This window comes from Vicia villosa, unplaced genomic scaffold, assembly GCF_029867415.1.
Source record: "Vicia villosa cultivar HV-30 ecotype Madison, WI unplaced genomic scaffold, Vvil1.0 ctg.003776F_1_1, whole genome shotgun sequence".
Taxonomy (NCBI): domain Eukaryota; kingdom Viridiplantae; phylum Streptophyta; class Magnoliopsida; order Fabales; family Fabaceae; genus Vicia; species Vicia villosa.
In genome coordinates, this window is record NW_026706296.1 from 85320 (window position 1) to 102878 (window position 17559).

The window sequence follows — 17559 nt, forward strand, 5'->3', positions numbered from 1 at the left end:
CGAAGAATCTGCAGGATGGATTGTATTTCTCCAATCTCCACCCCAAAATGTTGTCGGAAGAACTTTTTCCTCCATATTTGTCTCATCAGAAAAAAAATCCCCAACTTAAAAAAATAATCTTAACATAAATTTCCACTTAACAAATATAAATCGACATCCCTGCTATCTAAAATGACTTAAGTACTTTTAATCAAATGAGTTTTTGGATAAGTGAAACAGTGGAGACAACGTCCTTGCACTTGTACACACTACACACCTTGTCTCGATGTCTGTTTTTGAGGATGGCTTTTGTGTCATTTTGTAATATTATATTAATTTAATATATATTGTAACGTTTAAAATGTTACTATCCAAACTTTTTTTAAATTCCTTAACCATAGGCAAAATTCTAAGAGCTTCATCAAAACGTCTTTTTCAAAAAAGTGCTTCTCTAACCCCAACCTCCAAACACTACACTACTGCCGCGTCATCTTCAACCACTCCGCTGCGTCGTGCATCCATTCATCCTGAACGACGGACGATGAAAGGAACGGTGCCCGAAGTTGCAATCTTCGCCGACACAAATCTCGGCACTCGCATTGCTTTCAATTCCCCTTTCCACATTACAGCCGGAACACTCAAAAGTAACAACAATAACTACATCTATTACTTTTATTCTATTGCTTGCTTTAACTAGGTTACCCATTTTCAAATTCATCTCTTTTTCTGTTTCAGATTATGTGTATTTCTGTTTCTACATGTTTGTGTTAGGTTAGAAAGAGGAATCTTTTGCACTTGCTTATATAGATTCATATATTTCTATCTCATAATCATTTATTCATTTCTTCGGTGATACTAATCATCGAAGGCCTTCGGTGATTGATGAAATTATTGTTCAACCATGAATGCAATTATTGTTTTGCAGGAGATTTTGAGAAAGTGCACTTCACTTGTTTACCGGACATCGGAGAGATTCAAGTTCATGGATTAATGGTATGTGCTTTCCTTTTTAGTACGTGTCTTTTGTGTATTTCTGCTACAAGGGTTTGTGTTGATCATATTGCTGTGTATTCTGCTAGGTGAGGCGTAAATCATGCTTCTACTACCTGCCTGATTCCTTTCTTGTAAAGAATGTTTTCCCAACGATGAGAGAAACATGGTTTCTTCACGTGGAAGTAAGGCCTTTAAAATGTTTGCGAGTTCCGTGTTTACCCTGTGACGCGGCTATTTCTTTAAAACAACGGGACTTAATGACATGTAACTGTGAAAATAACACAAGATGCAACAGTGAAGAAAAGAGAGAGAAAGAACTCAATCCCTGTGCAGATTCATCAGAAGAGAATGAAGTTATTGATCATGTTTTGAAGGAAAAGGGGAATTCTCATGAGAATTCCGAGCATGGAATACCAGAAAGAGACTCCTGCAGATTTGAAGACAAACCTACCAGTACAGCCAGTAAGAGTAGATGTGCGATGCCAGAGACTAATGTTGTCAGTAAGAGTCAATGTGCGATCTCAGAGACTAATGTTGCCAATAAGAGTCAATGTGCGATGCCAGAGACTAATGTTGAATTTCAGGTTGAATTGTGTGCTAGCTCAGTGCAAGAAACTCCGAGTAAGATGTCGACACAAGTAATATCAGTCTCTGGTATAATCAATAAATATTTTTCAGGTTTCAATGGCATTGACACATTTAGCTGCTCTTCAAACTCAGATGTTACATCAAGAGTTGTTCATAGTGAGTTTGAAGTTCAATCAAACACAGGAGCACAAAGTTGCTCAAAGAAACAAGTTGATTCACTATCACAGTTCACTCCCAAAACACCTCCACATGTTCCATTGCACGTTGAATTTGTTTCCAAAAATTCAGGTAGCAAAACTAGGAAACCCAAAGTTGAGAAATGTAGCAGAAAAAGAAGATCCAAAGTTGAGAAATGTAGCAAAAACAGAGGATCTAAAGTGGGGAAATTTCTTCTATCAGCTTCAAAGAGTCTCGGGGCTTCTAATAATAAGCAGAGTCCTGCACTCTCTTTATGTAAATTCAAAAATATAAAACTACTAGAGGAAATACCTAAAATTAATCGTTCGATATTTTCCATATGTGATAGTGATGATTGACATTATTATCGTGTAGACTGTCAAAAAGGTGTATATATGACGTAACCAATTATATTTTGATTTGTTTATTTTGGCAACTACATGAACTAGTAGAAATTCTAATTTGTGGGAAACATGTTGTAATTTAACTTGATAGTTCTCCAGAAAGCAAGCAGATCTGCAATTGTCTAGCAGTTTGTTACTATTTTGTTACAAAGATATCATAAGTAATTGTATTAGTGTGATGCTACTTCTGAACTGGGAAAAGGGAAGGAAGGCTCAAAAAGTTGTGGAGTTCCTTTGTTGGATGGAAAGTGTACATATCACTGTAAGAAGCTACCATGGAAAGAGTTTTGCTTCTTTCAGCCTGTTGTAGAAGATAATTTAGGGCTAGGGAAGAAGCCTCTGACTAACTTATGGAAACATGTTTCTTGAGATGTCAATGAGAGTGCAGAAGTTAAAATAACTGCTATTAATGGACTTCTTAGGGCGGGGAAGATAAATAATGCAAAGGAGATAATGTGTAAAATGTACAAAGCGGGACTTGTGCCAAATTCAACATTGGTCTACAACTTCTGCAAGATGGGAAACCTAAACGAGGCGTTAAATGCTTATGCAGTTATGAACCACAGTGGTCAAGTTTCAGATCACTTTACATGTAATGTGTTGGTTGCCACTTTTTGTAGATCTGAAAGACTTGAAGAAGCCGAGTATTTTATGGACCACATGAGCAAGATGCCTTTTCTTTTTCTAGAATTGTGAGTTGGCATGAAGGATGTTAAAAATAAGAACTCCGATGGCACCATTCACGGGGAAAACCACTGATCGTATCTCCGGAGGGAAACTAAGTGGTAGGTTTATTGCATATTCCTACTAGATTCTTGTAGAATGTCTTTAATAGTTTTCAGGATCTGATTCATTTTGCTTTTGGTTTGTTATTCTCATTTGCAGCGACAAAAAAATGAGAGCTTGCAAACAAGTGACTGTGGCACGGAGTGCTGAATCTTAGTCATCAGATTTATGTCCTAGATCTAATGGATGTGCATGGATTAAGAAAATAATTCACCTCAGTTGTTACAAATGGTAAGGGTCTTTCTGCAAGAACAGATAGGGTGAAATTGTGTAACCTTCTTGCAGCAGCTGAAAGTGCGGATAACTTGAAAGTCCCTCAAGGTGATCGAAGAATCGTAAATGTGTGTTTTGGTCATACTATCTAGGGCATCAAGATAAATCAGATTTCCACTATTTATTTTCCATTTTTCAGGTATGCAAAAGCGATTACGTTTTCAAAGATGCAAGATGCACGACCGGGCTCTTGTTGCCTTGGTGGGAATAATAGCATAGGACTTTGTGACATATTGGAGAACAAATTAGTCATTGGTTATAATCAAATAAGTAGTTTTCAAGATGCATATTTCAAGGCATTTCATGTTGGTTTGTAAGTATTGCAAAGTAAATTTTGACTTTTATATTCATACTTATATATAACAATGCACATAAAGTCAATCAAATTAGCCATTAGGCAGTTTTTCTTACCACTTATCAATTTTTTCATGATGAAGTGTTTGTCTACTTCAACATTCTTTATTCTGTCATGTAGATTTTGATTATAAGCTATGGAAATAATCAAATAACTAGTTATCACAGTAGACTTTAATTGGTGTTGGACTTGAGACCTTCAACTTCACCATGAGTTTTTCAATCCAGAATGCTTCACAAACACCTTAGGGGACAGATCAAAATTCAACCTTAGTTACTACCCTTAGTTTTTATTCCTTCTCCTTACAACCAAATATTTTCCTACAAAAATGTAGTAACCTGAACTACACCTCCCATAATTTGTACTTCAGGCCCAATCAGCATCATTGTCAGCTTCCAACTTGGACTTTGTTTTTATTCCTTTTCCACACAACCAAATATTTTCCTACAAAAGTGTAGTAACCTAAAATAGACCTCCTATCAATTGTATTTCACGCCTAATCAACATTTGTGTTAACTTTAATAATCAACATCTGTGTAAACTTCAACTTAGACGCGCCTCCTATTTTTTACAAGATTCCTTTTCTCATAGTTTCCTTTCCTTCGAGCATGTCAAAATTTTAAAAAACAACTTCAAAGTGAATAAGTCATAATGCATATTCTTATTCAGTTAGTTAGTTGTATATAAATAGATACTAAGTAATTCCGTTTTTATTATTTAATAATATCAATCTTTGTTTCCTTATTTTCTCTCTCTTTCTCTCCTCACAAAAGTGCCTCACGCACTAACAAATTGGTATCCGGAGTTCCGATTACGTTTTTGATCGTGTTTTCAAGAATCACATGCCGGTGAACGTGTTTCTGGGATCGTGGGTTGTTAATCAGTTGCTGCAAAGATGAATGGTACTAAATGGTATTCGGAATTGTCTTCCAATTCTTGACGATAAAAATTGGAACTGATGGAGCAAGCAGATGAAGTCCTTGTTCGATTTTCTTGAAACCTAGAAGTGGTAAAAAACGGTGTTGTTGAGCTTGCTCAGGATGCAACTGGCGTGTAGAAAATTGCACACAAGAAGGCAAAGAAGAAAGATTGTAAGGCTGCGTATTGCATTCAATCGGTGGTAGATTCTACGAATTTCGACAAGATCTCTCATGATGAATGAAGAAGGCATGAAATATTCTTGTCAGGTACTATGAAGGAGGTGAGAAAGTCAAAGTCGTCGAATTGCAGACTTTGCGACGACAATATGAATTCCCGCATATGGGAGAAGATGAAAAGATTGTCAAAAGGATATGGATTCAAGATAAGATACAAGCACTGCATGCTTAGGCATGGAAGAAGCATGGTAGTTCCAATAAATTCAAAGACAAAGGAGACAAGACTCAAAGCAAGAAGTCTTGGTAGAACCCTCGAAACCGTAAGGTCGATGGTAGGGCCTGAATCCTCAAAAAGAGGAGAAGGAAACTCCTATCAGAAAGACAAAGAAAAGAAAAAAGGTGTGCAATGCTATAACTGTGAAAAGTGGGGTCACTTGGCCAAGAATTATTGGTATAGGAAAGACAAGGGAGCGACAAAAGGCAAGGACGAAGGAGTGAACCTTGCACGTCAAGATTCAGATGATTTGGTGCTCATGGTTGCAATTGCAGATAAGCATGTCGACTCTGAGATCTGATTCCTCGACTTAGGCTGCTCGAATCATATGACTGGTCGAAAAATGAGTTTAGCAGTTTTTGACGAGTCGAAGAAGAGGAAGGTCAAAGTCACTAGTAATTACTCGTTACAAGTAAAAGGCACTGTGTCATACCCTAATTTTGACCCCCCCTGAGATGTCATACCTCCAAACATCTCATCAAACTCAAGACAGGTACTCAGAGCCGTCACTTGTTTGTCTGATACCCAATCGAGGGTGCTCAAGGACAAAGGAGTTCAGGAAAAGGATCAATCAATATGAGAATAACCTTTAATACAATCATGGGACTCAAATGACTCATTTATCCACCTATGTTGATTAGACATCAGTCATCAGGGCTCAGGTTTGCTCAGATCACTAGACTAGGGTTTTGGGCCATCAAGGACTAAGATCAGGGACCACATTTGAGAAACCCCAAAAAAGCCCCAGGGCATCACTCAAAGGATTCAATCATATTCAAATGATCCATATAACAATATCCACTAAGCATTGTACTTCAATTCAAGATCTACAGTCATCAATTTCATCTGGTTGACAATTAGGGTTTCAGACCTAATTCACCTGGATAGTTGACTTTTAATCAGGACATGGGTCCACAATTCAAAGCATAGCTCAAAAACTTCTATTACCTCAATATAATCCATTCACATCACTCATTTGAGGAGGAGAACTTGATTCCTCACAAAAGTCCAAGATTTCACTTCATCTGGAAAAAGTCAACTGTACAAGATCACCTTTGACTTTTAAAATTATTGGTCAAACCATGACTTTTAAGGATCAATATCATCAACATATGATTATTGAAGTTATTTGACCAAAGAAAATCAAGAAAATTCATCAAGGATCAAAAAGTCAACAAAAAATCAAACTAGTGCATTTTGACCTAGTTCATGGATCTCAAAATTTCACCTACACAACTCAAAAAACTTCCAACATGAAAGTTGTAGATCTCATCAAATAAAACAACTTCTCACAAGGGAAGTTTTTTCAAGAGATCAATCATTTAAGATATATGAGCTTTGGAAGTTATAGGTCATAAAAAACTTGGAAAAGTTCTAAGTATTTTAACCTAGTTTTCTTCAAACTTTAGGCCTATTTTTCACAATTTTCCCAAATGATTTTGAAGAAACTCCAAACTAATGAATTGAAGTACATGATAAGGGCTTTCCAAATTGTGCTCAACCTTCTCCAAATTCATTTTGAGCTAAGAGTTATGATGATTCAAAGTTGGGCTCATGAAGTGAAATTATAGGTCATGTACCATTTTGAAACTTTGCAAATTTGTGCAAATGACTCCACTAATTGATGCTACACGACCCATAACACATAAGTAAAGATGCCATGCATTCATTTTCACCATGGCATAAGGATTGGAGAATATTCCCAAAAACAAGAACATGTGATTATGTAATGATTACATTTGGGAATTTATGGCAAATGGATGAATCACCAAAGGAATCTTCTCACCAACCAATTGGAACACACTCTGCATCAGAAATGTCCCCTAAGATCAGATAAGATCAATGGATAGGGAGCTAACTCGGTTTGGCCATCATTGCATTTTGGAGATTCTTTGAATTCCTTCATGACCAAGAAACCAAAACTCCCTCACTAAGCAAGCTCACTCCTCCAATATGTACTGAGCTCTTGGCCTATAAATACAAGTGCATTCCTCAGTATTGATCACACCAAAGCAACTCTAATTCTTGATTTCTCCTTCTCTCCCTCTTGCTTATAGTTTTCAAGAGTTCTTTGGCAAGAAGAATCGAATTCTTCAAACCAGAGCTTTTCTTTTGAAAGTAAGCTTTCTAACATCTCAAGGAGGTTCATTATAGGTGATCCAAGCACCTGGATCACTTCTGTAAGTGCAATAACACCATAGTCACTTTCATTCTGGAGCTCGAGCAGTTGGAGGTCTGTAGAACAAATTAGAGGGTGTCAAGCAAGTCCAAGCATTCAAACACTTTCCTTGGAGTGTAGTGAAGCTATCCAGATGGTCGCAGCTCATCTGTAGGTGCAGAATCATCATCTTCAATGCCTACTTGAAGCTCAAGCAAGAGGGGTCGAGTAGATCATTTCAGGGGTTTTCAAAGCAATCTAAGTGCCCAAATATCATCATCAAGGTCCCAGGAAGCTTTTGCAAGCATTCACTCAAAGCCAGAGGCTCTCCATCATCATCACGACCTTCAGTTTCAGAGGTAAGTTTTTGAACTTCATCTCTTTAATTTGTGCACTCTTTTGGTTAAAACTCGACACCATTTCATTCAGCATCATCAGAGGATTAAAAACCCTCTATCATCATCTATTTATCTTTCAGTATGGTCATTTAATTTGATTTTCACATTTTAGGGTTCTTCACGTTTTTCAGTTAATTCATTAGATGTAGTTAATATCAATCTGTGTTAGTTACATATTTTAGTTCGTGAGGAAATTTAGAGTGAAATCCATGTTTACATCACCCTGTTTGGTTGAGAAACGAGCAAGTTCACAAATTCAAAATTTGAGAGCTTGAGGTTGAAGACAACCATGGTTGTGGCGCGCAAATTTCAAATCCATGGTTGAAGTTTATTATATTTTGAGTGGAAGGCGTTTTCTAAACGAATTCATCGTTTTCCCCAGTGGCCTCACATGCGCTCTTAGTCCTCTCATGCCTATAGTCTGGGGTTCGAATCCCCCTCACCCCAAACTTTTTTATTCTTTTATTTTTCAATAGTTTTCAACTCGTTTTGAAAACAAAACTAACTGAACGCGCGTTTCAATCACCAACTGGCGTTTGGCCCAGTGGTGTTATTTTGAGTGTGTGACCATAAGGGCGTGGGTTCAAACCTTCTAAGGACCAAACCTTATTTTTTACACTTATTTTCCTTCATTTTTTTCACAAACTTCATATAATTATTTCACCTATCAAATTAAGTCATTTTCACTTGATTTTTCACACACTTCTCATTTAATATATCTATTTTGAGAATATACCCAAAAATCATAAAAAATCTATTATTTTAATATGTTTTAATTAGGTTTAAAATCACATATCTTTAAGTGTGTTTTAATAGTTTAAAAATATAATTTTCACTTGATTTTAAAAACCTAATCTCTTGTAAATATTTTTGAGTTAAAACCCTAATCATTTAGGTCTTAATCAGGTATAGACTTTTTCTTTACTCTAATTAAGTTGATTTTCTATCAATTTCCAAAAACTGTATTTACAAAACTCTCTCTGTTTTCAAAACATTCTTCTGGTATTTGAAGGGCATTATTCCCGGTGAAACTCTTCAGATACCTATGTGACCTAAGGTCCATCTTCACTTCTTCTGTTTTCAAAAACCTTTAACTGTTTATAATAAATATTCAACTGTTATCAATGAACGACCAAGCTACTGGTAAGGCTTTGTACATACATCTTCGAAGGCCTCCACTCCATCCAGGTTAGGCTTTACAAGCTTTCAATTTACAAGCTTTCATTTAAATTACTGTCAAATATAAACTGTATATATATTGTTTAGAACTACGTCTGAGTACAACCTTAGGACAGATAAACTCTATATATATATATATATATATATATATATATATATATATATATATATATATATATATATATATATATATATATATATATATATATATATATATATATATTATAGGACTATGACCTAGGATTGAGAATGTCTTCCCGGTGAAGGCTCTTTCCTAATTAGAGATCTTTAGTTCAAACCTCAAGATGAATTATTCCCGGTGAAACATCTTGAAAAAGCCTTAGAACCAAAACTAGGACACATCCACCCAAGAGGAATTATTCCCGATGAAACCTCTTACCCATTTGATTAGAGCCAAAATAAGTTCAAAACCACATAGCTTTCTCTTGTGCTATAACAAGGACTCTCAATGACCCTCGATTAGCCTCCTCTTGGGCTTTATACAAGGACCCACAGGCTTCTTAAAAGCATTTCCAGCTTTCTCTTGAGCTTGTATACAAGGACCCATCAGGTTTCTTATAAACATAGGAACAGGTCTTTAGTCACCTTTTAGCCTACCCTGGCGAGTTTCTTCTACTCTTCAAACCAGACTTTAAACAAGCTAAGATTGTCTCAATCCCAGTATTGAGTTCACCTTTTGGAATGAGAGACATGGACAATCTCTGTCACCCTTATCTCCATTAATTTTCCTTAGCAGAGTTTAGGTTCCACATCTGTCTATCCTCAGTCAGTGTCAGCCTTAATCTTGGGCTTTAAACAAGAAGTCTCAAATAGTTAATCATTCTGCCATCATCTAAATTCCCTGGAAAGGGTTAGCCTCCAACACTCCTCCATTTTTATAAAAATCCCTAGAAAGTGTCAGCCTCCATTCATTCCTTCATTTTAACAAAATTCCCTGGAAAGGGTCAGCCTCCATTCATTCCTTCATTTTAACAAAATTCCCTGGAAAGGGTCAGCCTCCATTCATTCCTTCATTTTAACAAAATTCCCTGGAAAGGGTTAGCTTCCAAAAATTAAACTTTCAAAAGATAAACTCTCCAGCAGAGTAAAACCCCTGGAAAGGGTTAGCCTCCAAAATCAGTCCTCTAAAGTCACAATTCCCTGGAAAGGGTTAGCTTCCAAAATTTCAACTTTTAAAAGATAAATCTCACTTAAGGTCAGTCTCAGTCAATAAAAAAACCAATTCCCCGGTAGAGTCTACTTTAGGTCAATCATCCAAACAAATTCTCCAGTAGAGTCAATCTTCAAACCTGGGTTTTTCATTCATCAATTCTTGTTTAACAAAAGCACAATCCTCAGTAGGGTCAACTTTTAGTTCCTAAACAATAGGATGATCCTCAATAGAGTCAAAAATCCCCTCTGAGTCAAAAGATTCCACACTGGTAGATCTTTCCCCATTAAACAGTCAGCCTCAACCTTGGGCTTTGTACAAGGCACATACTCCTTTTAGAGTCAAAACCCTACTCATAGGTATTCCCCTAGAGAGTCAGCCACAACCTTGGACTTTGTACAAGGCAGATAATAGAGTCTCCCCAGTGAGTCCTTCACTATCAAGTAGCCACAACCTTGGGCTTTGTACAAGGCAGATAAAACCACATTTTCCTGTGTCAAAAGATTCCTAACCTTCAGGATCTTTTCCCCATAGAGTCATCCATACTCAGTTTCCTCAACAGTCAGCCACAACCTTGGGCTTCATACAAGGCACAAAATAGAGTCTTCCCTAGCAAGAGTCAGCCACAACCTTGGGCTTCATACAAGGCACAAAATAGAGTCTCCCTAGGTAGAGTCAGCCACAATTCTGGGCTTTGTACAGAACATCAAATAAAATCATAAAACAAAATAAAACACTCTCCAACTAAAGTCAGCCTCAATTCTGGGCTTCATACAGAGCACAAATCATTCAAAAGTTAATTTCCAGTGGAGTCATCTCCCAGAGTCAATAAAAACAATCAAAAAGCCTCAAGCTTGGGCCTCATACAAGCCAGCTAAAAAATCATATCTTTCAAACAGTAGATAGACATAGCTCATCTTTATAGGGAGATATTTCTCCTATCTCACCACAAAAAAACAATCATTTCAAACAAACAATCATTTCAAACATTCTCCCATTTAGAACTCGTGAAAGGCATGCTCTGGCAAACACACCCAGGCCTGTACAACTTTCCCTAATTTGGTCGAGAATCTTTCATTTAAGAGACAGGTGACTGACATACTTGATCAACCAAGTAAGGTCCCTCTCTTAATGAAACAAACTTAGCTTTTCTGTCACTTTTAAATGTTTGTGGTGGAATAGTAGAAATACCTCTCTGTAAAGATGACTTCATGTCTCTTTACTGTAAACAGAAATTTAATTCAAGCTTCAACCTTGAGCTTCAAACAAGGCACCAAAAATAATTAACTTCCCTAATTAGTTCTCCGAACTACAAAAAGCTATGACTTCCATTAGGGATATGTAGGCATGAGGTTCACAAGGAATCTCAGCGAGCTAATCAAAAAACCAAAAATAGTCAGTCAGTCTGTCTTTTAATTCAATTCAATTTTCCCTCCTAACACAAAGGAGAAACTTTCCCAATCATTAGCAACAAACACAAACACATAGACACAGAGAAGGTTCCCGTAGAGTACTACGGATATGTAGGGTGCTTAAAACCTTCCCTATGTATAACCGACCTCCCGGACTCCAGAATTTCTAGTCTAGGTGAATCCCCACACTTAGCAAACTCCTAGGGTTTATTTGAGATCTTTTTCCCCTTTCCTCCTCGTAGGATAATTAAAAAGTTCGTGTGTTATCGTAGGAAGAACTGAAATAAAATTCATCCCGCAACGGGCGCATTCTCCTTCCAAATTCCGCGTGAAGGGTCTAGCGTGCCGTCCTCCCAAGTGAAACGGTGAGGTAAAAAAATGACACCACACACTGGTGACATAGTTATTCAAAGGAGCAATGGCGCAAAGGCTATGATAAAAAATGTACTATATGTACATGGAATGAAGTGCAATCTGCTAAGTGTTAGACAATTGGTCGAAAAAGGTTTCTCAATGGTTATGAAATATGGAGCCTTGGAACTATTCGACACTCAAAATAATTTGGTCTTGAAATCTCCTCTATCGTAGAATAGGAAATTTAAGACCATGATTAGTTCGACTGAGGTAAAATGTCTGAAAATAGTTGTCGATCACAAGAATAGTTGGTTGTGGCATTTGAGGTTGGTCCATGTAAACTTTTGATCGCTCAATCAACTGATCACTCAGGATATGGTAACGGGTATACCAAGTCTTATGATGCCCGACAAACTCTGTGAAGGTTGCTTAGTTAGGGAGAAATCTAGAAAGTCTTTCGTTTTGACTATGCCGATGAGATCCTCTTGCATAGTAGAAGTAGTACATTCAGATGTATGTTCCCCCTTTGAGGATCATACCATTGGTGGAAACATGTATTTTGTTTCATCTGTCAATGAGTATAATCGAAAGCTTTAGATCTATGTGATCAAGTGAAAGGACAAAGTATTTGAAATCTTTAAGAAATTCACCATGCTTGTCGAAAACCAGAGTGAAAAGAAGATCAAGGTTATGTGAACATATGAAGGTGGCGAATACACATCCAAGATGTTTGAAGAATTTTGTGTAGAACATGGTATTAATCATGAGGTAACTGCTCCTAATACGCCTCAACATAATTGAATAGCAGAAAGAAGAAATAGGACCATATTGGATATGGCAAAATGCATGCTATAGCAGAAGAATCTGCCAAAATCCTTATGGGGTTAAGTTGTCACCATTGCTGTTTATATTCTGAATAGGTGCCCTACAAAGAAGCTGAAGAACAAGGTTCGTGAAGAAGTTTGGAGTGGAAAACGACCACCACTGAGTCATTTAAAGGTGTTTGGCTCTATTTGTTACAAGCATATTCCTGATGCGAGAAGAAGGAAACTTGATGACAAGAGTGAATCTATAATTCTGGTAGGATATCATAAAACTGGAGCATATAGGCTACTCAATCCAATAAATGTCGGATTTGGGAAACCTATCGTATTCCCTAAGCATCAAATTCCAAATGTTTAAGCAAGGTATAAGGCTATAGCTAAGCAAGTATGTCAAAGAAATACTTAAGAGATTCAAAATGGAAGACTCAAACCTTGTATCCTCACCTTTCGAACCAAATCTGAAACTGGAGAAACATGGAGAAGAGGACAAGTTTGATGCTACTTTGTTCAAACAAATTGTGGGATCTCTAAGGTTTATGTGAAATAGTCGACCTAATATAGATTTCACAATCGAATTAGTGAGCAGATACATGAGTAAACTTAGTGTGTCATACATGAAGGCTGCAAGAAGAATCATGAGATACTTAAAAGGGTCGATAAACTATAGAATTCTATTTTGACGAGACTCTGAAATCAAAAAAGCTATGGTTACTTGCTATTCAAATCCTGATTGGTGCGGAGATAAGGAAAATTGAAGAAGTACTACTGGTTATTTCTTTCAAGTATTTGGTGCCTCAATCTCATGGTGCTCGAGAAAGCAACCCGTGTTGGCATTGTCATCGTGTGAGGCTGAATATATAATAGGATCCTATCCTGCATGTCAAGAAATTTGGATCAGATATGTGTTTGAAGAAATGAAGGTCAAAGTGAAGAAACCGCTGGTGCTGCAAATCGATAATAAGTCAGCCATAAATCTTACAAAGAATCCTATTTTGCATGGAAGGAGTAAGCACATCGAAGCTAGATTTCAATTCTTAAAGGAGAAGGAAAATTGAGGTGAACTTAAAGTAAGACATTGCTTAAGTGAAGCATAGTTGACTAACATTTTCAACCAAAAGGATTGAAGATTGGCATATTCTTGAATTTGAAAAAGAAATTAGGAATAGTTTTAATCGACTATGATTAGTCTGCGTTCGACAACTTGAATTATAAGGGGGTGTGTTGAGAGTAAAATCCAAGTTGAGTAGCCTAAGCCCAAAGTTAGTTAGGATTTATGGTTTGTTACTTAGTATACAAGCTATTTAATTGAATATAAATAGACATCATGTAATTCAATTTTCATCATTCAATAATATCAATCTTATTTCCTTATTCTCTGTCTTTCTCTTCTTACAAAAGTGTCTCACACACTAATAAAATTGACTAATAGATAGCATGTAAGGTGAGATACTGAAAGAGTTTTCCACCTTAGTGCAGTGTCAGTTTTAATCATACATTTATTATTATTAAATTTAAACTGTCATGATCAACTATAATTACTTAAAGATAATTCGCAGGAGTTTTGTTAAAAATTAATTTTTGACCTCATCTGTCATATAATTGATGACACGCAAATACATCGTTTATTTTGACTTAATTAATGCATTTTTTCTAGTTGTTTTGATTTGAATTTGAATTATTATGTTGTTATTTAGTTTTTTTTAGGTACTTAGTCATTTTAGAGGCGTGTGCGAATAAACGAAGCAAAACAGGCGAAAAAACAGAAGAAATGGAGCAATTTACACACGAGACGTTGTCCGACTGTTTAGGCCATAACTCCTGAACCGTAAATCAGAATGACGTCCCGTTCGAAGCGTTGGAAAGCTAACATAGAGATCTACAACCATGAAATATATGAAGGCCACGGGCGCTGAGAAAGGGGTCATGGGCGCCGAGCTTAACTGACCCTCAAACTGCTACGATCCCACGATCTTCTCAATTTTCAAAGGCCGAGGGCACGGACCCCCCCTCAGCGAGCGCGGAATTCACGTTTTGTTTCCTGCTCAAAAGAAGTTGTAGGGAACTCCTGTAAAAGCACGCTTCTCAACTCCTCTATAAATAGGAGTTTTTGTTTCATTTGGCAATCATCCAAGCTCAGTACAATCTAAGCCATATACTTCACCATTTGAAATCTATAATCCTTCACATCAGGGGGTTATGGCAATTGTTCTTGTATCGATTTTGGATCATTTACTTTGAAGTTATTTATTTTTCTTCCATTTACATTCCGTCGCAATTTACTTTCCATTGTACCAGATTTAAAGACTCCGTTTGGAGCAGGTTCTTTATTTCAGTCTTACTTTTATTAATCGATTTTTGTCTTGCACTCGCTTTACTTAATTTATCTACTTGTCTGCCTTTATTTTATTTACATGCTTTACTTTATTTAATCACCTTGATTTACATTACTTTATTTCCTGCCTTTCTTTTATTACCATGTCCAACCGCTTTTATATGTTTAACTTTATTTCCATGTCTGGTTAAACCTTTAAAGGTTAGAATGTAAGGATCATTGTCATGGTAGTGTTCCAAATGTTGTATTAATAGAAACACTGTTGGAAATGTTTTAACTTTTAATTCAAGTTTTCAGTACTTAACTTTTTCATGGGTAAGATCAAAGGTCGTCCATTCTAAAGATTAAACTTGATTAGTTCTTGACTAAACAAAAAGGGCAAAAGAGTTTTGTCTAGTTGATTAGGGATTTTTAACATGTTTAAAAAATGATTTTAAAACTGTTTACGGACGCGTTTATAGATTTGAAATCTGATTCTTGGCCTAAAGCCAAGAATCTCTTTAAGTTAATCTTTCCAGGTTAAAATCACTTTTTTACTAAGTTAAGTAACTAATTTCTTAAAAATAGGTTTGCTACTTTAAGGTTTGAAGCACCTTTAATAAGTGACAATAAAAGGATTGGATTAAATAGTAAACTCGGTTCTTAGTACACGAAAGCAATAAGTTCTTGTTAAATTGTTCCTTTCTATAAGTAGAAATTATTGCCCCGTAAGTAGTTCTATCTGGATACAACTTGAATATTGTTTGATTAATGTGAATTGCATTCGATCCTGCCTTTTATCTGCATTTATTTTATCCCTTTATTTTCCTGCACTGCACACATCTCAACTAAATCGATCCGCCTTAGATAAATACAGTAACAGTCAGTAACGATAGATTTAATTGTTGGTCTATATGGTTCGACAATCTTTTATATTACTTAGATTGGCAGTGCACTTGCAGTCAAATTTTAGACTCTATAAACAGACCGATCATGTTTTTGTGGCCGTTGCCGGGGACCAACTACGTCAATATTTTGTACCCTGTTGTTACACCGTATAGACTAAGGCACTTTTTCTCTATTACTATGTATCGCCAACATTTCTCTACAATTATCACTCCCAGTATTTTGAGCAACCACAAGGTGCTCATAAATCTGACCTCGAAATAACAATGGAGAATTTCCTTAAGACGCTAACTCTCTCTAGGAATCCAAGATGGATCGCTTTGTGGCGACACAAACTGTCCAAAATGAAGAGTTTAGAAAACAAAGTCTCCAAACTAATGAAAACCTTAGGCATTTAAACACTGTGGTCGAGTCCATACTGACTCACAACAAGGCATTAGAGGCTCAAATCTCCTTGCTTGCACAAACATCCCTTGGACCCTCCCTTGAGGAGTATGTGAATGTTGTAACAACCAGTAGTGAAAAACAAATGGAAAGCCTTGAAGAGAGTGATAATGAGGTTGAGGAAATTTCTGATGAAAAAGAGTAGAGATTGAGAAAAATCTACCGACACCACCCAAAAGGGAGGTTGTCGAAGAGGTGGAGAAGGAAGCACCTTATGTTCCTCCTCCTTACAACCCACCGATTCTTCTCCTGCAAAGTTTTATGGAAACTAAGGTAGTCTTCCAAACCAAAAGGTATGTTGTGGTATTGGAAAATATCCACACTAATGCACTTTTGTCTGGAGTCTTACATAAAAAGAGAAAATCAAGGACCATGAAACTAGGGAAGTCATTAGTGTCAAGAGGGGAATATTAACCTTTGAGGTGGTGGATGGTAGAACTAAACTCAAATCTGAGAAGCTGATACTCAGGATAGATCCAGAACCACAACCACAATCTCAGAAGTCTGAGCCACCCTATAGAAGGAAGAAAAGAAAAGGTGGGGGATATGAAAGATGGCATGATAAGTGGCCATGGAAACCGAAAATTGAGCCGTTGAGCTACCAACGTTAAAAGAAGCGCTGCGTGGAAGGCAACCCACAGGATTTTTAATTTAATTTTTTTGCTTTTGTTTAAGTTTGCAGAAAATAAAGATATCGATTGCTTGACACATATCAGCTGCATACAGGCAACTATTAGGGCGGGCATTGATCAGGTTCTTATTCCTTTTCCCAGTTTTACTAAAACATTGAGGACAATGTTTGGTTTAAGTGTGGGAGAGGAAATTTACCTTTTTCTTGTTTTCTAGATTAGATTTCCCGCTTGCTAGTTAGATTTATAACCTTCTAGTATTTTTTTATGTTTCTTAGTTAGTTTATCGAGTCATTACATGTACTGTCAAGTCTTTATGCCTGATTTTTGTTGTCTATTAAAATTATTCCATTTTCTTGAGCCATACCGAAAAATTTTGAACAAAGAAACGGTGTTTATTTTGAACTTATGGGCTATTAGGCAAACTTGGGACATGTTATAGAAACGTGAAAAATATCCTGAAATACTGATATCGTGGTAACACTATAAGTCTCTTAATTATAGAGATTGATTTGGATAGTTTTATGTCTAAGCCTTAGAATCTCACCACTAATGAATCCTTAAGTAGTTTATTCGAGCAGTCAGCACCATCTTAAGCATACTCTACGTAGGGAAGCCGATGAATATAAGTGAATGATCCTGAAAATCTAAAAATTGCTTTAATTCATAAAAAGGGAATGCACTTATTAAGTTAGGTGACCATCGCCCGGTCATTTAATCCAACGGTTGTGGAACCTAGAAAAATAAAATAAAATAAAATAACTCGTTGTTAGTTGGTTCAGAGGTATCTGGTGCTGAACTTGGTACGGCGGATTACGGTCCGATCCCGCGCAACTGCAATTGGGTA

At 36.6% G+C, this 17559-nt stretch overlaps 1 protein-coding gene across 1 annotated transcript; it reads left to right on the forward strand.

The window, feature by feature from the left end:
• Positions 1–386: 386 nt before the first annotated feature.
• On the forward strand, positions 387–2157 carry LOC131641479 (uncharacterized). Its single transcript, XM_058911781.1, has 3 exons — positions 387–623; positions 905–972; positions 1059–2157. Exons 1-3 carry the CDS (start codon positions 521–523, stop codon positions 2094–2096), a joined length of 1209 nt encoding a protein of 402 aa, XP_058767764.1. The 5' UTR covers positions 387–520; the 3' UTR covers positions 2097–2157.
• The last annotated feature ends 15402 nt before the right edge of the window (positions 2158–17559 follow it).